Genomic DNA, 25855 nt, shown 5'->3' on the forward strand with positions numbered 1-25855 from the left:
AGTTCACCACAAGCCTCCAGATGTTTCCCAGAAACAAAGAAAAAAATCGCTGGGGGGAAAGTGTGGTTTTGGATGATTTTCACATCTGCTCCCCAGAGTTAGCGCCCATGACAGAGGAACCTGAACCTGAAACAGGGGCCACCTGTGCATGGGTGTCAATTGGCCACCAGGGGGCAGGCCTGTCCCAGCCAACGGGCAGAGCTCCGGGGTGCCCAGGCTTGACCCCTAAGGTGCTGGGTCCCGCAGTCAGATCGTCCTCATGTCTTGGGAGAGGGAACGGCTGGCACGTGGGTAGACTCTGCCTCGGGTCTGGGTCGTCCTCTGTAGCTTTGGTGTTGTCTTGATCATGCCCGCTGTCTGTGAATGTCCAACAGCCGCCACCATTCATGCAGGATTTAGTCTGTACCAAACTCTGGGCTCAGTGTTTTCATCTGGGTTAGAGATTGTCATTGTACCCATTCAATAGAAAGAGATTCAGAGAGGGACGGTAACTTCTTCAAGGTCACACAGCCCATGAGCGGTGGAACTTTAATTCTAAGGCACGTCCGTTTGTCAGTGCTCTTGACTATGACACTTTGCTGTCCCCACACCTGGCAATGCACTGCTCACTTTGTGCTTTGTAATAAAATCCTGGAGTCACGGCGCCTGCTATGGCTGGAGGACGCGTTAGCGAGCATCCAGGCCAAATGTTTGCTCCGTTGTTTTCACTGTAGACTCTGTTATTCTAAAGAAATTGCACAAATAAAATAAGAGTAGCTCAGCCTACTGGAGTGGTTCCCAAAGTATGTTCCCTGGACCAGCAGCATCAGCATCGCCTGGAAACTCGGTCAGAATGTGGCTTCTCAGCCCAACCCCAGCCCCACTGATCCAGAAACTCTGCAGGGACGAGATGGATTGGGGCTGAGTGATGGAACGCGTGTTGAGCGCAGAGAACTCCTTGCATCCAGGCTCCAGGTGAATAACATGCCCCCGAACGTCCCCATCCTCGTCCCCGGGACCTGTGAATATGTTAGTTTCCATTCAAAAGGAACTTTGCAGACGTGATTGAGGATTTTGAGATGGGGATGATCCTAGACTATCCACTGTGACCGAAAGGTCCCTGGGAGGGGGAGACAGAGAGGAAAGAAGATGCTGAGCTGGCGGCTCTGGAAACGGAGGAGGGGCCGTGAGTGAAGGAAGTCTCCCCAGAAGCTGGAAAGGCAAGAAAACTAGAGCCTCCAGAAGGGTCGTAGCCCTGGGGACGCACTGTGGACCTCTCCCGAGCTGTAAGAGAATAAACTGGTGTCGCTCTGGGCCACTGAGTTCATGGCATTTATTGCAGCAGCAAAAGGAAGAGAAAACACCGCCTTTCTGGGCCTTTAACAAACCTGCCAAACTCCTTCCCGACTCAGAGGCGCACGCGTGCTGCTCCTGTGGCCGACACCCTCTCCTCCCTCCCCACCGGTCCTGGACCTGGCTAGTCCCCCTCAGCGTTCTGGCCTCAGCCCAAATGCCCCTTCCTCAGGGAAGCCCTCCCTGACTAGATGATGTCTCCATGCCCCGTCATTGCTCCCATGACCCCTCTGTACTTCAGCACACCCCACCAATCTCCCTCATGGCCCACCGGCCCCCAAGGCCCGAGTTCTGTAAGCCTGGCCCCCAACATCTCTCTGTCCCACGAGTATTGGTTTAAGGTCCCTCTCCTCTTCTGGCCTGTAGGCTCCGTGAGGCCAGGGCCGGGCTCGATCATGCTCCGTGGACATCTGTGGAATGAACGGCTGGCTGTTGGAGGTGTGAGGAAGACCAGCTTGCTCCACCCACAGCTGCCACTTGGAGCTCTTCTAGCACAACCTTCCTCTCTTCCCCCATTCTTCCTGTCAGTCATTCATTCAGCAAACATTTTGCAGCACGTGGAGCGTGCCAGGCTCTGACTTCACGGCACTTTGAGCAGAGTAGAGAAGACAGCATCCTCGCACAGACTCTTGGAGAAATGTGTGAACGCACTAGTGTCGGTGCCAAAGGAATCTGAAACAGGAGGCGTTGGGTCAGCAGGCACCCTTGAAAGGGATGGCACTAACCCGGAAGTCCCCCATGTTGAATTGGATTAGTTTGCGGTATAAAATCACCTCCAGCCACACAAGTGTGCCCTTGAGTGCAGCAGACCCAGACGTGCCCAGCTGGTCCCCAGGGTGTCTGCCGGCATTTCTTTGAGGAGGCAGTTTTGCACGAGGCTAAGCGTGCCTGCTCTGTGACCAGCCTGCCTGGGCTCAAATCCCGGCTGTAGGACTCGTGACCTCGGGCCGGTCAGCTCATCTCTATTGCCTTCCCCCGTCTGTAAAACGGCAACGACATTTACAATCCCCCCTCTCGGGGCCCCTACTGTGGATGATGGTGCTGAAGAGTCAATGAGATGATTCCCTTTAGGTCCAGATCCTGGCTTGTGGTACCTGCTCAACCCACAATAAATATTAACTTGATTGTTTTTCTTGCTTTTTTTTCTTGATTATTTGCTGGTGCCCAAAATGTAAGGAAAAGACTCATGGAAGAATAGTTCTACCCATTAATTTTTCTGCAAAGCAGGAAAACAGCTGTTGTTTGTTTGTTTTTAGTGGCAGAACACGCGAGGTGGGCTGGCAGAACCACACAGCCACGTTGGTACCTCTGGCGGGGATGGAGGGCCGGGCTGGAAAGAATGGAGAGGCAGGAAGGGGATTTCCTCTCTGAAGATGGCAGAAGGAATCGAGGGGGCTCGCTCTGAGTCAGAAACGGGAGAAGCTGAGCTCTGGAAAGAAGAAGGGGTCTTCAGGTGTCAGGGTGGGTTGGGGCCTGGACACAAGGTCCACCTTGGAGCAGGGGTTCATGGGGCACAGCTGGATGGAGACTCCCAGTGCAGAAAGAGAGTGGAACGTAAGGAGCGGGGTAGAGAGGAGCCCCCAAAGAGACAACATTCATTCATTCATCCAGCCAGTGATTACAAAGCACAAGTCTACACAGAGCCCTGTGCCTCCAGGAGTGACTGCGAGCAATTCAGGCAGAGGTGCGAGGCGCAGAAGGGCCGTTCAAAGAAAGACCTGCTGGAATTGTCCAGTTCTAGGAGTTGGCGAGAATGGGTGTTGTTCTCGGCCCGAGGCTGGTCTCCACGTCGAGTGGTGGAACGTGCCTCAGGGACTCGTCCTGGGCGAGGTCAGCGCCAAGCCCCTGGGCCAGGACAGCGCCCAAGTGTCAAGGGTCCACCCTCATTCCAACACACTCACTGAAAAATGCCCCGTCCCCAAGCTCCCAAGAGGATCCCAGGGCTTGGAGGCGGAGGGGAGATGCCGTGTGTCCTCGCCTCCTCCCCGCCCGCAGCTTCAGAAGCCTGGGCACCGTGGCTCCTGAGTGCTGCCCTGCCCGTAACCACACTGACCATTCCCTGGAGTTTTCAAGGTGGGTCTCGTAGTTGGGTCCGTTTTTCCCATTGGATCAGACACTCCTGGAGGCTGTGTACCAGGTTGTAAGAACTTGAAGGAGTCATGTTACCTCTCTGCCTCAGTTTCCCCTCATGTGAAATGAGGTCTGTCTTCTGTACATACACGGCACTCCACCATGCCAAAGAGCTTTAATTGTGGCATGGGAAAGAAAGGAAGCTGTGGGTTTGGAGGAGGGCTGGGAACCATAAAACACACATCATGATTCTAAGGGCCTCTCTGATGGGCCGGATTAAAAGCTCTGGGTGTATCTGCAGCCGCCTGCTCTCTGGCGGGTCCGATGGTGCGGGGGCTCTCCAGTTGGTTCTGCCTGCACTGCTGGTGGGGTGACAGTTCTCAGAAGTGTGGGACAGGGTGCAGGCGAGGGGGGGGGACCGGGATGGCATGCTCCCGCTGTGACAAGGCACACAAAGGTGGTCTGGGGTAGGAGGAGATGTAAACAGGCTCCCTCGGGCCAGCCACGGGTTTGAGCCATCTCTGCTTCAGCCGCTCGTGGAGTCCGTAGTTCGTAGGGGGAGCTGCAAAAGAAACCAGGGCTCAGAGGAGGAGGCCTGCCCGGCGGCCAGGACAACGGGGGCCCTGGAGGGTTTCCCATCCTGCTGTACGAGGACCGGGCTGGCAGTGCCCCCGAGGGAAGAGGGCCTCAGCGTGGGGCTCCCTGTGTACTCAGGAGGGAGCAGACTCTGCTGCAGAGGCGTGGAAAAGTCAGCGCCACAGCCTGGCTGGCTGGGTGACGCTCCCGCCCCAGCAGGGAAGGGAGCCACGTGGGCTTGTGGGAGCCACCTCAGGGAGCAGCCTGGCAGAAGGACTGGTCTGTGACAAGCAGCTCACTCTCCGGCCTGTGTCCCTTTGCCTCAAAGGCTAGGACTGCAAAAAGACGGCTGCAAAGGATGGGGTAGCTTGAAATGTAACTCAGAGCAAGACACTCTCCGAAGAAATCCTTCTGAGTCTTGTTGCTGCAGGAAGGACACAGTCCACGCTCCTTATTGTGGCCTGAGAACCCCTGCATGGTCTCCCTCTGCTCCTGCCTTGGAGCTTTTTCACTTGCTATTCTCTCCCTGGGATGCTCTTCCCCCCAGCCCCTGCATGGCTCCCTCCTTCTCAACTCTCTGCTCAGGAAAGACCATCTCTCCTGGTTCCACCCAAAGGAAAGTCACAAACACCCGCCTGGCTTTCTGCCCATTACCTCTTTTCCTCATAGCACATAGCCTGGGCCAAACTTCCCTTATTTACTAGATCTTATGTTATCTTATGAATTAACAGTGTCTTTTCTGTCTCCCCACTGGAATGTCAACTCCGTGGGGGCAGGAATTCTTCCAAGTTTGTCACTGCTGTGTCCCCAAGTGCTACCGCAGGGCCTGGCACCTGGGAAGTCATCAGTCCCTGTTTATGAATGAATGGCTGATCTGAGTGTGCAGGGGCGTCACTCCCCGCCACCTGTGCTCCAGGTAAACATGCAGCCGTGGTGCCCAGGTGAGGGCTTCATCAGCCAGCCGACATTACCCCGTCAAGGGCAGAGGGCAGGCAGCAGCCCTGGGGGTAAATAGGACTCTCTGTCCACCCTCTCATTCCAATGCTGTCCTGGAGCTGGGGTGGCCCGTGAGGGCCCTCCCTCAGCCTGTGCAGCTGTGGACCCCTTACAGCCCAATACAGGGGGAGATCCTGAATTATAAAAATACCGAGAAGGGGGAAGTCGGCTTTCTCTGGGAGCCACAGCAACTTGTGTCCATTCCAGGTGCGGCGTGGGGGCAGGCCCGGGTTATAATTATGCCGGTTGTAATGGTCATCGTACGTGCTGATCAGATGGCAGTGCGAGGGCTCTTGGTGGTGGGTGATCAGGTGTTTGTACGGGAGCCCCTGGAAGGACAGACACAGTGGGCATGTTACCCATCAGAGCAAGGCATCCACCTGGCCATGGATGGAGACGGAGGCTGCCCGCCATGGAGATCTGGGTGCTGATGGAGAGGGGGCCTCCAAGGGCTGGTGGCGAACGTGGCTGCCTGAGCCCTCGAGGCCAGCAAACGGGAGACACGCTTGTCTCTCCCACCCTGACACAGCTCACCTTCAAACACACGTCCCAGCTTAGCTGCAGTCAGTTCCCTGTCTGAGTGGTGCCCCGCCTATGCCAAGCCAATTCATCCATAGAATGAGCAATGGGGACACATTAAAATGAAAGTGGGGACACCGAGTGAATAGAAAGAGTCAGAGCCACCTTGTTGCTCCTTTGGGATCTGAAACTACACCCTTCGATTTGTCTCGAGTCTCATCCATCCAAGCGCCTATTTCCATGGCAAGTGAAACATGCTGAATACCAAGCCTGATGTATGCACCTTGTATTTCAATCCGTTACTATGGGAAGAGTCGGAACGCTCCATAAATCGCCTTCTCTTGCAAAGGATTTACGGCTCCCTCGTCTGGAAACCCAGGGAGCGATTTCTTTGGTGGGGAATTATTTACAGGAGAAGAAAGCTATGTTCTCCTTACTCAGGGACATTTGCCTGAATCAGCGCTGTTCCTAAGAAAATCCTCTTGACCCTGGAAGGGAATCCTGGGGGCCTGCGCTGATTTACAGGGGAGGATAATGTGGATTTCCATGCCCGTCCTCTTGTCTGGAACAGACAGGGAGGTCTGTGTCTGCCGTGGTGTGGAAATGCTGGCTACACCCAATATTTCAAGGGATGGCTCCATAAATAAGTCAGATCACAATGCCAGAGGGAGTCAGGGGGGATGGGCACAGACATTAAGCAGGGGTTTCCGAGATCCACATCACCAGGTACCCGGAGTACATTTCCAATGCCAGGGAAAGCAAGATGGAGGGGTTCCCATCAAGCAAAGGAAGCGCTGAGGAGGCTTCACGGTAGAGAAAGGAGAGGGGCTGAGAGGGACGTTCGTGCTGTTTCTCTTGGCGTGGGGTGCAGCCCAGCTGTCTTGATTATGTGCTCAGGATTTTTGTTTTCAGCAGGTAGGGTAAGGTGACAGACATAGAGACAACTGCCTTTGAGAGAGCAGTTTATGACTTACAATTCCCAAGAGGAGGGGACAGGCCACACCGCACAGGGCCACACGGAGAAGCAGCAGGTCGGCCAGGAGGCAGAAGTCGCAGGGAGAGAGCATGACCCAGGGCCTTCCCTGTGGTTCCCGAGGGAAGGTGTGGGCAAGGGAGAGTAGACAAATGTGAGAAGTTTAGGACAGCGTAGTTTGAATAATTTCAGCAGCAGGCTCCAGGCTAGAGGGTGTCCGGCGGCTGGTGCCAGGCCCTGGAGGGATTTGGGGCGGGGGGTGCTGGCGTGCTGTGGGGGCCTCAGACAAAGGAGGGGGTTGGGGTATGGGCTCCGGACGGATGGGTACGTCTGCGAGGTGTGATGCAGGCAAGATGCTTACTCTCTAGGAATCAGCTAGCCCTGGGGGCGGCGGTCTCTCCAGGATTAGCAAGGCCCCTAGGAGATCAAAGCTTCATAAGATACAGAAAATACAAAATGTGATTAATACACCTGCTGAGGGAAAAAGCGCAGGAAGGGGTCCTCCCTGGAGGAGGGTAACCCCATCTCTCCACCGTCAGTTTGAAGAGCAGATGCAGCATCTGCCTGAGAAGGGAGAGGAGTGGGGTGGGGATGGAGACGGAAGGGGAAGCTGTGCTGTGGGAGGAGGGCCAGGAGGAGGCGCACAGAAGACCGGACAGTTGAAGCAGTCGTGTGCACGTGGTGCCGTGTCCAGGGTCCATGGCACACAACAGGCCATGTGAAGAGAGTCCTTAGGAACAAATATTCCATTGCCTCCTTCTATTTTGTGCGTGTTGGAGGGAGGGGTCTCAATGTGAACCAGACTATACGCATGTGGAATGTGTGGCTATCCCTTCATCGGGGTTTGTAACGGGTCCAAAAGTCTTTAGGAAAGGGCACCCAAAGTGTATCGAGAACTAGGCTAAGTGCCTCACGTACATTGATGGCGGGGGCCGGGAGCCCCAGATCATAGGCTCTAATTCGACTTTCTTATATTAAAATGCATTTGGGTCTTCAGTGCACACTAATGGGAAGCTCGGCAGCCCCAGAGCATCAGCATAGTCCAAGGATGCCAGTGTGGTCCAGAGATGCCAGTGTGGTCCAGAGATGCCAGCGTGGACCAGGAATGCCAGCACAGAACTGAAAATCTGGCTCTGTTTATCCTGACATGGATCCCCAAATGCAGAAAACAAAGCGTCAACTCTAGGAGATGATGACAAGGGATCTGAGGAGATTCCGTGCTTGATTTTCACAGCAGCCCCCTGCTCAGTCCCTTAGCAGCAAGCTACACCGCTTCGGACCTGACACTCACCACCCTGGGCACCCTTTCTCTGAAAATGAGGGCGCAAGCCGAACAATCTCTTGAGTCCCTTCCAGCTCTGAAATGCTCCCATTCCGACCGATTCCACCCCTCATTCTGTGCCTCCCTGCCCCCACCCTGAGTTTAGGCAGATGTAGGGTTAGGTAGGGTGGGAGTGAGGGGCATAGAAGTCACCCCCATGAGCAGCGAGCTGGCAAAAGAAGCAACCTGGGGGACATCCAGAGCGTGGTGGGGGCAGGGCATAGCTGTGCACCCGGTGGCTGAGCACCTGCACGCTTGTTCCCCCAGGGCAAGCCTGGCGGACACCACCGACAGGGGCTGAGGCAGGAGGAGGCTCTCCCTCCTGTTCCTGGAAGGGCCAGCGTCTCTGAGCCTCTGGCACACTCTCGCCTAAGTTAGTAAATGTCTCGGATGCCTGGTCTTGGGTGTGGGGGCGTGTCCTGAGTTGCAGTGCCCTGCTCCCTGCTCTGGGGGCCTGGGACACAACGAGATGCACGGACAGGCGCTCCACGAGGGACAGAGTGCTGAACGGCCCTTGACTTCCCAAAAGAATAGGAAGCAAGGCATAGATGACACAAAACACCGTCCAAACATCAGCAACCCTTCTTTTGGAGTCCCTTATATGATTCCCAACTCTATTCACCTTAATTCGATACCCACTTTTTTTTGTTTGTTTCCTACATCCTTTGCCTGTTTCCTGTTGGAAGAGTACGGAAGAATGGGGGAAATGATCCAGGAATGTTCTGGGATCCCAGGTGAGCGGAGCACCACCAGCTTGAGATTACACGGATGGAGCACTCTTCAGTAAACAAGGGTGAATGCTATCGGCAGCCCCACTGCTGGGAGGGTGTTAAGGCGAGTCCTCCTGTGCTCCCAAGAGGGAGCTGGGCCCGGAGGAAGCTTGCTGGCCGTGTCTCCTGAGCGGTGGGAGGGGCCCAGCGGAGTGTGGGGCCCATCCCTCTTACCTCAATTCTCCTCTTGCCGTACCACCTGGAGATCTGGTCCGGTCTGTGGCCCGGGAAGGGCACGTACTCTTTTCTGTAAATGCACTGGGGTGTTTTCTCCGTGGCTTTGGTGAACTGCAAAAGACCAAATATTCAGGAGAACTTGCGCGACGCCCCTTCTCAAACTTCAGCTGCAAGTTTGGGCCGTAGGAAGCTGGGCAGAAAATAGGGAAACGCGGACTCCGGGGCCTGCTGCACAGCTCAGGCTTCATTTCGCCCCCTCCCTTCCAGCGCTGGGAAGGGAGTGTGCTCAGGGGCTCGGCACCCCACCATCTGCAACCCCTCGGGAAAGCTGTTCTGGCGTCACCTGACCACTTGTCACGGGCGACACCTGTTCCCTCCCTCATGTTCTCTCTCCCGCTCCTCCCCTCTGCTTGCCTCCCCCCTTCTCTTTCTTCTTCGTTCCTCGCTCTTCCCAACCCCACTCTCTTTTTTCCCAATTATGTTATGTTTTCTGGTCGATTTTTTAAAAATTTATTGTGGTAAAATATGCATAACAAAATTTACCATTTTCGCCATTTTTAAGTGTACCGTTCAGTGGCATTGGGTATGTTCACATCGTTGCACGACCACCACCACCATTCATCTCCAGAACTTTTTCATCATTTCACACTGAAACTCGGGACCCATTAAGCAACAGCCCATTCTCCCCACCCCCACCCCCTTAGCGCCTGGTAACCACGGTTTACTTTGTGTCTCTACGAATTTGACTACTCTGGGTAACTCTCCTAAGTGCAAGCATACAGTATTTGTCTTTTTGTGACTGGCTTATTTCACTTAGCATCGTGTTTTCAAGGTTCACCTACATTGCAGCATCTGTCCGACTTTTCTTCCTTTTTAAAGGCTGAATAATATCCCGTTGTATGGATACGGCAATTTTGCTCACCCATTCATCCACTGTTGGATTATTTCTACATTTTGGCTACTGTAAACAATACTGCTGTGAACATAGACGCACAAATCTCTCCCATCAAGATCCTGCTTTCAGTTCTTTTGGGGATGTACCCAGAAGAGTAATAGCTGGGTCACATGGTTGCATTTTCGAGGAACTGCCATGCTGCCACACAGTGGCTGTACCATTTTACATTCTCACTAACAATGCACAGAGGTTCCAATTTCTCTATATCCTCACCAACACTTCTTGTTTTCTGGTTTTTTGGTAAAAGCCATCCTAATGGGCGTGAAGTGGTGTCTCATTATGGTTTTAGTCTGCTTTTCCCTAATTGTTAGTGACGTTGAGCATCTTTTCAGATGTTTATTGGCCATTTGTATGTCTTCTTTGGAGAAATGTCTGTTCAAGTTCTTTTCCCATTTATAATTGGGTTGTTTGTTGTTGTTGAGTTATAGGAATTCTTTACATATTCTGGATCCTAATCTTTTATACATGTAAGATTTGCAAACATTTTCTCTCATTCCACGAGTTAACTTTTTACCCTGTTGGTAGTATTCTTTGGCACATAAAATTTTGAATTTTGTTGCCTATGTTTTTGATGTCATATCCCGGAAATTGAAATCAAACACAAACTTGGGTTTGTTTATCCAGCACATAGCAAAGCCAATCTCCGAATCATCCAGATTGTCACAAGGAAAGCCTGGTGCCTTCGCGTGAGGTTTATCTTGGATCTTTGGTGTCATCTTCGGCCTGTGTTTTGTCTCGTGAGACTGAACCTCTTTTTTCCTTGACCATCTGGACTTTAACTTTCTGGAAAACCAACTCACTCATCATGTACTAAGGAGGAACAGCAAGAGAGACCTGGTCAGTCTTAAGCAGCGGTCGGTTGTTAGTAGCTGCGTATGTGCATGCACGGCTGTAGGTAGCAGTTTCTCTCCATTTTTTTCTTTCTTCTTCTTTTTTTTCTTGCTCGAATCTAGAGAAAATTTTAACCCATTCGTTCTCAGTCTCAAAATCATCGCCATATTCAATGTCATGAAGTTTCTTTCTTATGTTTTCTTCTAAGAGTTTGATAGTTTTCTGTCTTATATCTCAGTCTCTGGTCCATTTTGAATTTATGTTTGTATATGGTGTAAGGTAAGGGTCCAACTTCATTCTTTTTTTTTTTTTTTTTTTTAAAGATTTTATTTTTTCCTTTTTCTCGCCAAAGCCCCCCGGTACATAGTTGTATATTCTTCGTTGTGGGTCCTTCTAGTTGTCGCATGTGGGACGCTGCCTCAGCGTGGTCTCATGAGCAGTGCCATGTCCATGCCCAGGATTCGAACCAACGAAACACTGGGCCGCCTGCAGCGGAGCGCGCGAACTTAACCACTCGGCCACGGGGCCAGCCCCCCCAACTTCATTCTTTGCCTGTGGATAGACAGTTTTCCCAACACTGTTTGTTGAAAGACAGTCCTTTCTTCATTGGATGGTCTTGACATCCTTGTTGAAATCATTTCACCAGATATGTGAGGGTTTATTTCCGGGCTCTTTATTCTAGTCCATTGGTTTTATGTGCTTTTATGCCAGTATCCCATTATTTTGATTACTGTAGCTTTGTAATAAGTTTTGAAATCAGAGAATGTGAGTCCTCCAACTTGGTTGTTCTTTTCAAGATTGTTTGGACTATTCAGAGTCTCTTGAGATTCTTAATGTATTTTAGGGTGGATTTTTTAAATTTCTGCAAAAATCATCACAGGGTTTGCATTGAACCTGTAGATAGTTTTGGATGGTATTGATGTCTTAACAGTATTAAATCTTCCAATCCATGAACACAGGATATCTTGTCATTCATTGGTGTCTTCTTTCATTTCTTTCAACAATGTTTTGTAGTTTTCAATCTGTCTTTTGCCTCCTTGCTTAAGTTTATTCTTAAGTATTTTGTTGGTTTTTTATGCTATTGTAAATAGAACTGTTTTCTTAATTTCATTTTTAGATTGTTCATTGTTAGTGTATAGAAATGCAACTGATTTTTGCATGTTGTTTTTTTTTCCTGCTTTATCTCCCCAAATCCCCCCAGTACATAGTTGTATATCTTAGTTGTGGGTCTTTCTAGTTGTGGCATGTGGGACGACACCTCAATGTGGCCTGATGAGCGGTGCCATGTCCGCGCCCAGGATGCAAAGCGGGGAAACCCTGGGCGGCCACAGTGGAGCCCGAGAACTTAACCACTCCACCACGGGGCCAGCCCTGCGTGTTGATTTTGTATCCTGCTGTTTTGCTGAACTTGTTTATTAGTTTTAACAGTTTGTGTGTGTGTGTGTGTGTGTGTGTGTGTGTAGTCTTTAGGGTTTGGTACATGTAAGATCATGTCATCTACAGAGATAATTTTCCTTTTTCCTTTTCAATTTCTATGCCTTTTATTTCCTTTTCTTGCTTAATTGCTCTGGCCAGAGCTTTCAATACTACGTGGCAAAACCTAGCATACTTGTCTTGTTCCCGATCTTAGAGGAAAAGCTTTTGGTCTTTTACCATGGAGCATGACGTTAGCGGTGGGCTTTCCGTAAACGGGCTTTATTATGTTAAGCTAGCTAAATGCTAAGTCGAATTCACCAGTGGAGGCTTCTAATCATAGTCTTCTATTTGGGGGAAGTTTTCCTTACTAATTCTAGGTCTATTAGGATTTTCTATTTCTTCATGACACTTTCTTCAGTATATTCTATTCTTCTTTGACTCTTGTAACAGTTTTTGACCCAAAGTGTATTTTTTATGATACTGGTGTAGCCACCCTGCTCTCTTTTGGTTACTATTTGCATGGGATATCTTTTTCTGTTCTTTCACTTTCAACCTATGCATGTCCTTAGATCTGAAGACAGCGTCATAGATGCCATATAGTTGGGTCCTGGGTTTTCTCCTCCATTCTGCCAATCTGCATCTTTTGATTGAGAGTTTAGTCTAGTTATGTTTAAATTAATTATTGTTAGGGGAGGACTTAGTTTTGCTATTTTGTCATTTGTTTTGTGAATGTCTTACAGGGTTTTTTTTATCCCTCATTTTCTCCATTACTGCCTTTCTTCATGTTTAGTTGATTTTTTCCAGTGACACGTTTTTATTTCCTCCTCATTTCCTTTTGTGTATATTCTGGAGATATTTTCTTTGTAGTTATCACGGGGATTATATATAGCATCCTAAAGTTAAAGCAATCTATTTTAAATTGACTTAACTCATAAATATGAAAACCCTACTTCTTTACAGCTCTGCCCCCTCCCATTTCATGTTATTGACGTCACAACTGACATCTTGGTATATTGTGTACCCATTTACATGGATTTATAATTATTTTTATGCATTTGTTTTTTAAACCCTGTAGAAAATAGCAGAGTTATAAACCAAACTTACAATAATCGTGGTTTTTATATTTGCCTATGTGTTTACATTTACCAGAGGTCTTCATATTTTTGTACGGCTTCCAGTTACTGTCTAGCACTGCTCCATTTCAGCCTCAAGGACTCCTCTTAGCATTTCTTGTAGGGTGGGTCTAGTGGCAAAGAATTCCCTCAGCTTTTGTTTATCTGGGGATGTCTTAAGGTCTCCTTCACTTTTAAAGGACAGTTTTTCAGGCTATATTATTCTCAGTTGATAGTTTTTGTTTTGGTTTAAGCACTTTAAATAAATCATCATACTGCCTTCTGGTTGGCAAGGTTTCTGCTGAGGAATCTACTGATAATCTTATAAAGGCTCCTTTGTATGTGATGACTCATTTTTCTCTTGCTTCTTTCAAGATTCTCTCTTTGTCTTTGACTTTCAATAGTTTGATTATAATGCCCTCTGTGTGGGTCTCTTTGGATTCATCCTACTTATAATTCGTTGAGCTTCTCCAATTTGTAGATCTGTGTCTTTTTTAAAAATTTGGGATGTTTTCAACCATTGTTTCTTCAGAAGATCTCTCTGCCCCTTTGGCTGTCTCTTTTCTCCCACAATGTGTATATTGGCCTGCTTGATGGTGCCCCACTAGTCCTTAGACTCCATTCCCTTTTTTTTTTGCTACTCAGACTCAACAATTTCAAGAGATCTGTCTTCAGGTTCTCTGATTCTTTTTTCTGCCTATTCAAGTCCACTGTTCAACACCTCTAGTGCGTTCTTTCAACTTAATTATTGTATTTTTCAGCTCCATAACTTCCATTTGATTCCTTTTAATAATTCCTGTCTTTTATTGATATTCTTATTTTGTTCATAGATCATTTTCCTGATTTCCTTTAGGTCTTTGTCCGCATTTTCCTTTCGCTCTTTGAGCATATTTAAGATAGCTGTTTTAGAGTTTTTGTCTAGTATTTCCGATGCCTGTGTTCCTTCAGGAACCATTCTTACTGGTTTATTTTCTTCCTCTGAGTGGGCTGTTTTCCTGTTTTTTTGTATGCTTTGTGATTTTTGTGGATGTTGAAAATTGGGCTTTTGGAAAAACAGCCACCTCTCCTAGTCTCTGCAGACGGGCTCCACCTGAGGGAAAATCTCCACTAACAAGCAAGGCATGATTGAAGCCTTGGAACCAGCCTAGCGTGAAGGCTTCAGTTCTTCTCAGGACTTTTCTGAGCACGCATCTTGCCTGGGCCTGTTTGTGTGTGTGTGTGTGTGCCTTTTTATTTCCTCAGTATACATGGCTACTTTAAAATGCCTTCATTTTCCAAAGTGTCTCTCCCCTGCTTCCTCTTAGGGCCATAGATGTTCTGTCGTGTTCCTCTACCTGGAATCTCTTCCCCCGGACATTTGCAGGTCCCCTGGCTGCTTCACTGGCTGTGATCACTGCTGCTTTCCACAGCTTTGCCAAGCTTGAAATGTGGACTCTGCTGCTTTTCCCCATCTGAGCTCTGAGCTGGACAAAACAGAGGCCAATCCCTCAGGCAGCCCCCAGACAGGTTAGAATATTGCTCCATTCCTTCTAGTTTCCAGGGAGGGAAGTGGAAGCTGGGCCACTGCTTCCCCCACAATGCCCCATGCTGTGCTGAGGAAGGAACGGGAAAAGGGTGAGTAAAAATACCATGGAATTCCTACCATTTTGAATGTGGCTTTTTCTAAATTGGTTGCTGTAGACCTTTGACTGTTTACAGAGCTCCTGTACGGTTATTTTAGCTAGTTATTTTTTTTAAGTGTTTCTGAGAGAACAAGGACCTGGAGCTTCTTAGTCTGACATCTTTCTGGTATCACTCCAACTTCGCTCTCTCTATGCCATCTCCTCTTGATATAGAACGGGTCCATAACATCCCTGGGTGCTGCCTCGCCCACAGGAGCCTGGAGGGATCGCTCAGCCTGTCCTTCTTGCCCTTGGAACTTCCCTCAAACACACCTGCTCCCTAAACCAGGCCAGCTACACTTAGAGCTAACAATGGCCACAAGGCCTATTGGGCCAGAAGAGCTGTAAAATGCTAATGTCCTCCATGAAAACTGCCTATTCCAGTTCTCAGAAGTCACCACCAACTGTCCCCACATTTACATCAAAGCTACCAGTTCTATATCACCCTCTTTTCCTTGCCCTTTTCCCAAGCAGACATGAGGCTGTCTAGGTGTTTCTGCAGAAAGTTAAGTGGCTCAGTCTTGATCACCACAAATGAAGACATTCAGTTCCAAGTAGGCCACAACAGGCAGATATTTCGTGATGGCTTTTAAAGAGCATGGGAATATTAAGCGCCCACTGGTTCTGTTTTGAAAGTAAAAACTGAAATGCACAGACAGGGCAAGGCTGTGGAACGGGGGCCAAGGAGCAGCAGCTCACTCCTGGACATCAGTGCAGGGAATGTCAAGTCTGCCTTGGTAGCTAGCACATTCTGGGGAGGGCAGGCCAGGGAGAGCAGACATTCTCCAAAACAAGGTGTAGAGGAATTACGGGCAGGGAACATCAGATGCCTAGAAACACTCTGCTGAAAACCGTACTGCAAGGCACAGCTATATTGGCGCTTCTGCTATTGTGTTTTCAAGATATAGTGGGGACCTTGGTGAAGGCTTGAATGTGGCTCCCCTATGTAGAACACAGAGATCCTGATGCCACGTTCTTAACGTGCAATCATCTATGGCCCGTGGTTTAGAAGTAGTAATGACCTCGCTCCTACCTCTCCCTGCCGCTCTTCCCTCTGAGCCCCTCCGTCCACCTTCTCTCTCTCCTTACCTTCCTCCTCTCTTCCACCCAGTTTCCAATGAGCACTCTGGTTGAATACTTGGTCTCGATCTTCCAGCTTGGAGTCGAGAGTGACTGCGGACTTACTGCAGTCAACAGCTGCATGGTAAGGATTGGCCCAGAGTTTCTTTGACTTGACACAGTTTAAGGTTTCGGGGATAAGGAGATGTTACGCAGTTGCTAAGTTTGGGATGCCTTTTTTTCCTTCCCAGCCACCCTTCTGAGTGAGTAGTAAGATGACACCCTGCCAACTTCACACAATAAAAAGGCCCAGAGAGTCCTCTTTCAGTGTCCAGGAAGAGGGGACGTGATCTTGGATTCCCTACTGTTGACTGTCTCCATGGTGATAGACTCTGAGTATAAATATTCTCCTGCAGGGAGCAGCTGATTCTTCAGGAGCAAAGTTGACCCCACAGAGGCAAATCAAACCGACCACTACCACCACAGAAGCAAGGGCTGGAAGGACCTGGTCTCCGTGTTGTCACCCATGAGAGACATCATCCTTGCTGCATTTTTACAACTAGGGTGAGTCGAGATGCTGGCGTTCTACTGCTACTTAACAAGTACTGATGTGCCAGGCCCATGCAGAGACATTCTTTGCATGTACTCAGTCATTTAATCCTCACAGCAGCCCTTTGAAGCAGGTGCCATTATTGTACCCATTTTACAGATGAGGACACTGAGGCAAAGAGAGATTAAGTAGCTGTTTAAAGTCACACGTGCGAGAGCTGGGATTTGAATCCACTCTGATCCAGGCCTAGAGCACTGGGTTCCACTCACTGCCTGGCTGCCTCTTTGCCTTGGGCTTCCACCAAGGCTTGAACGGATACAATAGGCCTCATGTGGTTAGTCTTCATTCATTCATTCCACAATCATTTTACTGAGCACTTGCTATGTCTTGGGCACTGAGCTGGGGCTGCAATGCATCAGTGAGTGGACCAGGGTCCCATCCCCACAGAGCTCAGTCCAATGGGATAAAGGCCATTACCTTGTTTATTCATTAAACAAAAAACATCAGGACCCACCTAAATATCTATCAACAGAGGGCTGCTTCAATAAATTGTGGCACATCCATGTAATGAAATACTCTGTAGCCGTTAAAGAATGCTGACATAGGGAGATGCCTGGACCCACGGTGAAGTTCAGGAGCAGAACCGTGCGGTCCTGCTTGCCTCTAATGAAGACAGTCGATTGCAAACAGGCAATTCAGAGAAAGAGTTTTCCAGTGGCCTTTAAACAAAAATAGACCAACTTCAGGAAACGGTATATTCCATCTTGAAACTAACCATGTGGCAGGGAAAGAACATGGAAGATGCACCACAGGGCAGAGCAAATCTCTATTTGGCAAGGACCACAGTCCAAGCAGGGCTGGAGCCAAGAAGAGGGGCTGGCCTTCCAATCAAAGAGCAGGGGATCCACGTGTTCTGTATAATTCCATTCTGAAAAAAACTTTTTATTGTAAAATGCAACACAAACATGAAAAAGTATATTAAAAATAAATAACATACAGACAAATGAATTCCAGTGAAGCAAACCCCCACAAAGCCAGCACGTAGGTCAAGAAGTAGAACACTGCCAGCACCCCAGGAGTGCCCCACTTCGGTCTTTTCCCTTCAACCTGACTTCTAACCACTTTCTTACTTCTCTGTATATTCTCAGCACCAAAGGCTGTGCGTTCTTAAACACTAGTGCTCAGTTCTGCTTGTTGATGGACTTTGTATAAATGGAATCCTATAGCATGTATTCATTTCAGTCTGGTTACTTTTCCTCAAAATAGTTGCTGTTTTTAAGATTCACTCATGTTACATGAAGCCATAGTTGCTAGGACTTTTCCTACACGGTCCATGTCTCCTGGTGCCCACCCACATATAGCCATTTCTCCAGGGCAGTAGTTCTCAAACTTTTCAGTTTCTTAAAAATTATTGAAGACCCAAAGGGCTTTTCAAAATGTGGATTATGTTAGTGGTCCTGGAGCCAGGTCGTACCAGCTCATGAGAGCCAGTTTTGCTCATCTCCTCCCAACATCACCTTCTTTCAAGTCACACTGGCAGATTGGAACCAGTCATTGCAAGAATAGTCACACCACAGAATTGGCAAATGCTCCATATCAGGGTGTTTGTTTCGTTTTTTTTAGAGAGCCAACTTATTAGCATGCCACAGGTCATATTCATCAATATTTATCATATTAGAAATTAAAAGTGAAAAAATTTTAAAATTTACTTATTAATATGAATTATATCCATATTCATATATTTATTAATATTTAATAATTGCAAAATAAGCTCATTGCATAACATAATTCAATTTTTATGAAATATAATTCTATTTTCCAAACAAATTTTAATTAATTAAATATAAATTTAAACTAATTAATATTTTAATATTTTAGAATAGCAAACTCATTGCATGTAACTTATTGCATGTTAACCTAATTTAAGTTTTTATGGAAATCAACTCTATTTCCAAAATAACAAATGTAGTGAGAAGAGTTTTTATGTTTTTACAAATCTCATTAGTGTCCGGCCTAATAGCAGAAACTGGATGCTCACACTGCTCCTGCATGCGACCTAAGGTGGTGTGTTGTTCTGTTTAAAGGAGAAAATCCAATCTCACAAAGATGTGCACTTACAAGAGAGAGAAGCATTGTAACAGCCTCTGCAGCCGGATGTGGATATTCTTTGATCCCACACCACAACCCAGCAAGTGGTAGCTTCTTAAAGGTTAGTTGCAATGTGGACTCTCAAACTATTCAGTGAGCTCTTTGAGCTGTTACGTTAAAACCCACTGACTGATCTGTGCTTTCAATAGATCTTTTGTCTCTTCACGGTTTGTAACATCATGGTGGTCATTTGGAAAATATTGGTATCCTGCGTTGTGCATATCTTCCAAAAGTTGACATATTTCATTACACAATATCAAAAAAATCACATTTGCTAATATCGCCACTGATCACACCAGAAAAGCGTTGAAGTGTTAGGAAGTCAATGAGCTCACAGGAGTGAATGTGAGTTTTCCAAAATCCTGACTTTAGTTCGAATGCTCAAAGTTTTGTCATCGGCAACGACTACTGTCCATGGTTATCCTTGAAGTGACAGACTTCACTCATTTTCAACAAAACATCTGCCACATATTCCAATTGGAACAATCATGGTTTGTCCGCCAGTCATTTTTTCAACTAAAAATGGTGTTTCATTTTTTAAAAAAGCTCAGTAATTCTGCTCACAACTCACACAGCGGTGCACACAGCACTCTTTCTCAAGGGAACTGTTGCTCTTGGGTTTGCAACAGCAGAGCGTTACCACATCCCCTTCCTGTTTCATCACAGCCTGTTAAAGAGACATCTGATCGAAGGCCAAGAGTTAATAAAGTTAATAATGTTTACTTCTTCATCAGGGTCGCTGTTCAGTGAAACTAGCATTTTCTTTCCTGCGAGCGTGTGGCGATGGAGAATACAACAGCTACTGCTACATTTAACTGCACGGTCTTGACTCACGCACAGCAACCAGCAGTTTTACCCCCCATTGCTTTTGCACCATCAGTGCAAATGTCAACACTGTAACAAAGGGCCAGTAATAGCTTAGTATTATTAAGAAAATGGTTTTGACCTTGCAGACTCCCTCAAAGGAGCTTGGAGAGCTCCGGCGGTCTGTGGATCTCGCCTTGAAAACCTTTGCTCTAGGATATACACCGACGATTGCTGGGTCGTAGGCTATGGGAGTCCTCAGCTTCGCTGGATAACATCAAACTCTTTTTCAATGTATCAGTTTACATCCCTCAGTCACTGGTGTATGAGTGTTTGTGTTACTCCACACCGAAGAATTTTTCATCAGCCCCAGCAGAAACTCTGTACTCATTAAGCAATAGGTCCCCATTCCTTCTTTCCTTAGGCCCTGGAAACCTCTCTTCTATTTTCTATCTCTATGAATTTACCTGTTTTAGGGACCTCATATAAGTGGATATTATATTTGTCTTTTTGTATCTGGCTTATGACACTTCGCCTAGTGTTTTCAAGGTTTGTCCATGTTGTGCCATGTGTCAAAATTTCATTCTGAAACTGCTTTTTCAGGATGATTAATGGCTGAATAATAATATCCCATTGTGTGTATATACCACACTTTGTCTGTCCATCACCTGTTGACAGACATTTGGGTGCTTTCCACCTTTTAGCTGCTGTGAATAACGCTATGACCATTGGTACACACGTATCTGAGTTTCCCCTTCTGATCTTTTGAATATACACCTAAGAGTGGAATTGGCACCACGAAACTGTTTTCCACCGTGTCCACACCATTTTACATTCCCACCAGCAATGCACAAGGGCTCTCATTTCTCCATATCTTTGCCGACAATTGCTATTTTTCATTTCTCATAGTAGCCCATCCTAATGGATGTGAGGTGATATCTCATTGTGGCTCTGATTTGCGCATCCCTAATGGCTAATGACGTTGAGCATCTTTTTTTTTTTTTTTGAGGAAGATTAGCCCAGAACCAACATCTGCTGTCAATCCTCCTCTTTTTGCTTACGAAGATTGCTTTGGCCCTGAGCTAGCATCCGTGCCATCTTCCTCTACTTCATACGTGGGACGCCTGCCACAGCATGGCTTGACAAGCAATGCCCATGTCTGTGCCGGGATCCAAACCAGCGACCCCTGGGCTGCCCAAGTGGAGCCCGGAACTCAACCCAGACGCCACCGCCACCCGGTGGCCCCAGTGTTGAGCATCTATTCACATGCTTATTGGCCATTTGTAAATCTTCTTTAGAGAAACGTCAAGTCCTTTGCCCATTTTTAATTGGGTTGTTTGGTTTTGTTTGTGGTTGAGTTGTAGGAATTCTTTTTGTATTCTGGATATTAACTCCTTACCAAACATAAGGTTCACAAACACTGTCTCTCATTCGGTGAGTTGTCTTTTCAGTCTCTCAGTACTGTCTGTTCCTGTGTATTTTATATTCTATGCTGCTTAAATGGATTATTTTTTATTTCCTTTTCTGACTGATTCTTGCATACATATTAAAATGCAATTGAGGGGCTGGCCCCGTGGCCGAGTGGTTAAGTTCACGCTCCCAATCGGCGGCCCAGGGTTTCACCAGTTTGGATCCTGGGCGCAGACATGGCACCGCTCATCAGGCCATGCTGAGGTGGCGTCCCACATGCCACAACTAGAAGGACCCACAACTAAAAATATACAACTATGTACTGGGGGGCTTTGGAGAAGAAAAAGCAGATGAAAAAAAGAAGATTGGGAACAGTTGTTAGCTCAGGTGCCAATCTTAAAAAAAAAATGCAATTGATTTTTTAAAAACAGTAACTTTATAGCCATCAACCTTGTTAATTCTTATTAATTCTAATAATTTCTCCATAGTTTCCTTGAGAATCCACATGCAGGAGCCTAGCCTCTGCAAGTAATAACTATTTCATTTCCTCCTTTTTAATCCTCCTTGGTTCTGGGCTTGTCTTTGTGCATCAGCAGGGCCCACCAATACAATGTTGAATAAGAAGGATAGTGAATAACTCTTAGCCTATTCCTGATATCAAAGGAGAAAAGTTTCATGTTTCACCGTGAAACATGATGTTTGCAACACGTATTTTTTGTAGATGTTGTTTATTGGATTAAAGAAGTTTCCTCCCATTTTAGATTTGCTGAGAGTTTTTTCATAAATGAATGTTTAAGTTTTTGCATCTATCAAGATAGTCACAGTTTCTCTCATTGAATCTATTAATGTGATAAATTCATCAATATAGATTAATTCTGCAGTGTTAAACTGCCCTTGCATTTCCTGTATAAACCCAACTTGGTCATGATATAGTATCCTTTTTGTCTATTGCTGAATTCAGTTTGCTAAGTATTTTTTTTCTTTTTCTTTTTTCTTTTTATTTTTGAGGAAGATTGGCCCTGAGCGAACACCTGCTGCCAATCCTCCTCTTTTTGCTGAGGAAGACTGGCCCTGAGCTAACATCCGTGCCCATCTTCCTCGACATTATATGTGGGACACCTGCCACAGCATGGCTGCCAAGCGGTGCATAGGTCCGCACCCGGGATCCAAACCAGTGAACCTGGGGCCACTGAAGCGGAACTTGTGAACTTAACTGCCACTGGGCTGGCCCCCTGTTAAATATTTTTTAGAAATTTTTTTGCCTCTGTATCCATGAATGAGATTTGCATAACCTATAATTTCCATTTCCACTGTCCTTGTGCAAGTTTATTACTAAGCCAGCCTCCCAGAAAGAGCATGCCCGCTTTTTATATTCTCTGGGTCAGTTTACGCAAAATTAATGTTATTTCTGGGCTTGTCTTCATTTTAGATTCAGTATCTTTCATTAGTTACAAAACTAATCAGATGCTCTCCTTCCTTTTGTGTCAGATTGGTAAGTGGTATTTTTCTGGGAATTTACACATTGCATCTAAATTTTCAACTGTGGGGCACACGTTGCTCATATGTTCTCTCATCATCTTTTTAATTTCTCTGGCATCTGCACTGAAGTCCCTTCTTACTCCTGGTATCTACTATTTGTGCTTTTTCTTTTTTTTCTTTATTAGTCTCGCCAGATATTTATCAATTGTTTCAGTCTTTTCAAAGAGCCAAAATGTGGATTGCTGATCACCTCTATTGTGTAAATAATTTATACTTTAGAGATTTTGCCCAAAAGATATTAAAAAGATGTGAAAAGACAAAACGATATGAAATACTTTTTGACAGTTCATCTTGCAGTTGTTTCAGAAAGTTCCCCACCGTTCCGTGTTCACGTATGGCTTCTGCCTCCTTCCTTCCCTCTTTCTTTCTGGGACACTGGTACATATTTGCTGTGGCTTCTCCCTGAATCCTCAGAGCCTCCTGGCCCCTGTTCTGGATTTTTTATCCTTTTGTCTCTTCGTGCTGCATTCTGAAGAGTGTCCTCTGGCCCACAGCCCAGTTCACATATTCTCTCTCAAGTGAAGTTAAACCCATCCGTTGAATTTTTATTTGATTTCTTGCACTTTTCAGTTCTAAAATGTCTGTTTGCTTCACATATGTGTATGCATACGCTTCATGTCACTTTTTACAGTTCCTAATTATTTTACCTCTGAGTTTTCAGATCACCACCTTTTGCCTTCCAAGTTTTCAAATTTCCAGATTTCTAAATCTATACATTTATATATTATATTGTAGGTTTATAAATATATTTGATTCAATTTTGTCTCCTTTGACATAGTGAGCCGAGCTGTTTCACAGTCTGTGGCTCCTTTTTTGTTGTTTAACTGTTGTTTCTGTGGGTTCTTGTTGCCAGCTCTTCTATTCTTATGGGCCTGCTATTTACATTATTTGCAAAAATTGTGTGACAAATAGAAATGGCAAGCAATAGGATATATTGGAGTACATGAGGAAGCCATTTGGTGTAAACCTAATTCGGCCTGACTTTGTTTTTCCCAAAAGGGCCTGACTGTGGCCATGGAACACGCATTGTATACCTGCTTTAAACATTTCCTATGGCAAGAACAAATGGCCTTAAGATAAAGGTGCAACTTCCCCTACATTAGCATTTCTTTAAGGATAAGCATCTTTCCTTAGGCTAGGAACTGATTGCTGCGCTCACCTGTGACCAACCAGCCCAAAATAGCACACCCACTACCTGCTGTGTCCATCAAACGCTGTGCCGACAGGGCAATCTTGTGACTATTGTAAGAGGGACATTTCAATCCTATGTGAAACATCCTCTTTGGGGATATATAACCACTCTGTGTGCCCCACTTCTTCGGTGCCCTTTCTTCCTTCGGGAAGAAAGGCCCCGGGCCATGGTCCTCAGATTTTAGCTCAGAATAAACTCTCCCAAATTTTCATTTATAGATTAGTTATGGATTATTTTTGTCGACAAATGGAAGGTCTGGGATGCTATTATCTTCCTCCAGAGACAATTGCCATTTGCTTTGGCAATCACCCGTGGACGTTAGAAATTGGAAATCACTGTAATCCAGTTCAGGGGTCACAGTGTAATCACAACACTGTGTGCTCAGGACCTCGCTGGAGGAACAGCAGTGAGCTCCGCGAACCCCCGGGAGAAGGGCCCAACCCTACTGGGGGTTAGGAGGCTCTCCCGAGAAGGTGGTGCCTAAGATGGGACCTGAGGGGTGAATGATGAGTTGACTTCTCCCCTCCTGGGCCAGCATGGCCTAGAAACACTTCTTGAACGTGGCCAACCAGCTTCGGGTTATTGCACAGAGAGCCCAACGGTGGTGGGTGGTGGACTTGGAACTCAGACACGCTTAACTTCTACTTTCAGTTCCACCCTCACCAGGCCAAGGAACTTGGCCAAAGTCAACCTTGAGTTCCTGATCTATGAACTGGGAGTAAACGTCATGTACTTCATAAGATTATGAGGATTCAGTGAGATGTCACCTAGAAAGCACTTCACAAAATACCTGTCACATAGAAGGGGTCAAGAAATGTTCAATCCTCTCCTCCCTTTGGTCCAAAACCAAGTTTATTTCAGTAACAAAATCCATTCCTTTCCCTATATTGGAGGAGAATATCTGGGAAACTGGGGCAGAGAGATATCCCAAGGAGAGAAATTCTAGAATCTCTTTGAATAGAGGATTCCAGAGCACAAAAGCAACTTGTTGTCCCCGCCAAGGGCTTTGCTGTGAGTGTGAAGAACCACAGGCGTGCCTGAGGCCCAGCAGACACCTAAGCATGACTGACACCAACTCAGCATGCTCTCCATCAACAACCCCGTGCTCTAGATAAGGTTATCCCCCTGTCAAGGCAAGAAAATGGAGCGACCAGGATGTGCAGTGAATGTTGAGCCCCTGATCAGCTCCAGGCCACACGTCCTTCGTCACTCTGCCTCCTGCGAGGGGCCCTGTGAATGCAGCAGCAACGAACCCAGGATGTGTCTCTTCAACTTAAAACTGTCCTGTCCTTTAGCGATGACACACGTCGATGACACACGTCCTCCGTAAGCAGGGAGTAGTTTCAGGGTCCTGGAGGGGGACCCTGAGGGGTTTTCCTATGAATAGAAACACTTTGAAATGGAATCCCAGGCATTGCCTTGTTTGATTCAACCTGGTGCAACAATTTGCAAGACAACCAGTTGCAAGGTTGGGGCTGGGCTGTTCCAAGCCTTCGCAGCCCTGTGGGATGAGGAGCCAATCTACTGACTCTGGCATCCTTCGCTTGGTTAGCTAGAGGTAAGGATGTGAAAGGCAACAAACCAACAATATTGCAGCCTCCTTGACTCCTCAACTGACCTTTGTAGAGGTTCGTTTCAGTGAAGGAACCTTCCTTTTATAATCTAGACACGCCACACCAACTCAGTGCCCCCCACCCATCGTCAAGCCAACCAATCTTCTTTTTGCCTTTGAGGTTAGCGGTTACAAATTGCTTTTGGGATTGGTGGTTTCCACTCTTTCCCTCTCAGCTGAGATCTGCTGGGATAAAAAGGGAATGGGACAGGCATTTGGGAAGCATCCATCAACGTTGAAAATGTGTCCAGCCAACAGTCCTCCTTCTTGAATCCATCACAGAGAATCACACATGCAGAAGGGGTGTGTAGAAATGTTCACCACGGATTTGTACGTCTAAGCAAAACGGGAACAAGACCAAATATGTCCACCCCTAGGGAACGGGTAAGAACTGTAATATAACCATCCCACGGAATAGTGCACAGGAGCTAAAAAGAGTCAGATAAATCTACATAGTTTACTAGGCTAGAATTCTAAGATATGTGATTGAGTGAAAAAACTCAAGTAGGGGGCCCAGCCCAGTGACATAGTGGTTAAGTTCACGTGCTCCACTTCAGTGGCCCGGTTCGCAGGTTCAGATCCCGGGCACGGACCTACACTGCTCATCAGCCATGCCATGGCGGCAACCCACTTACTAAGTAGAGGAAGATTGGCACAGATGTTAGCTCAGGGTAATCTTCCTCAAGCAGAAAAAAGGGGAAGATTGACAATGGATGTTAGCTCAGGGAGAATCTTCCTCAGCAAAAAAAGAAAAGAAAAGATTCAAGTAGCACAACATGTATAGAATAATATCTTTTATGTATCAACATACAGCAAAGTCATCCCAGAAAAT

At 46.8% G+C, this 25855-nt stretch overlaps 1 protein-coding gene across 1 annotated transcript; it reads right to left on the reverse strand.

The window, feature by feature from the left end:
- Window positions 1-3782: 3782 nt before the first annotated feature.
- On the reverse strand, window positions 3783-15912 carry CFAP107 (cilia and flagella associated protein 107). Its single transcript, XM_046661777.1, has 4 exons — window positions 15799-15912; window positions 8732-8845; window positions 5126-5303; window positions 3783-3964 (listed from the first exon to the last, which is right to left on the reverse strand). The coding sequence occupies exons 1-4, from the start codon at window positions 15910-15912 to the stop codon at window positions 3783-3785; spliced, it is 588 nt and encodes a 195-aa protein (XP_046517733.1).
- Window positions 15913-25855: the final 9943 nt, after the last annotated feature.

This window comes from Equus quagga, chromosome 5 (genome assembly GCF_021613505.1).
Source record: "Equus quagga isolate Etosha38 chromosome 5, UCLA_HA_Equagga_1.0, whole genome shotgun sequence".
Classification (NCBI taxonomy): domain Eukaryota; kingdom Metazoa; phylum Chordata; class Mammalia; order Perissodactyla; family Equidae; genus Equus; species Equus quagga.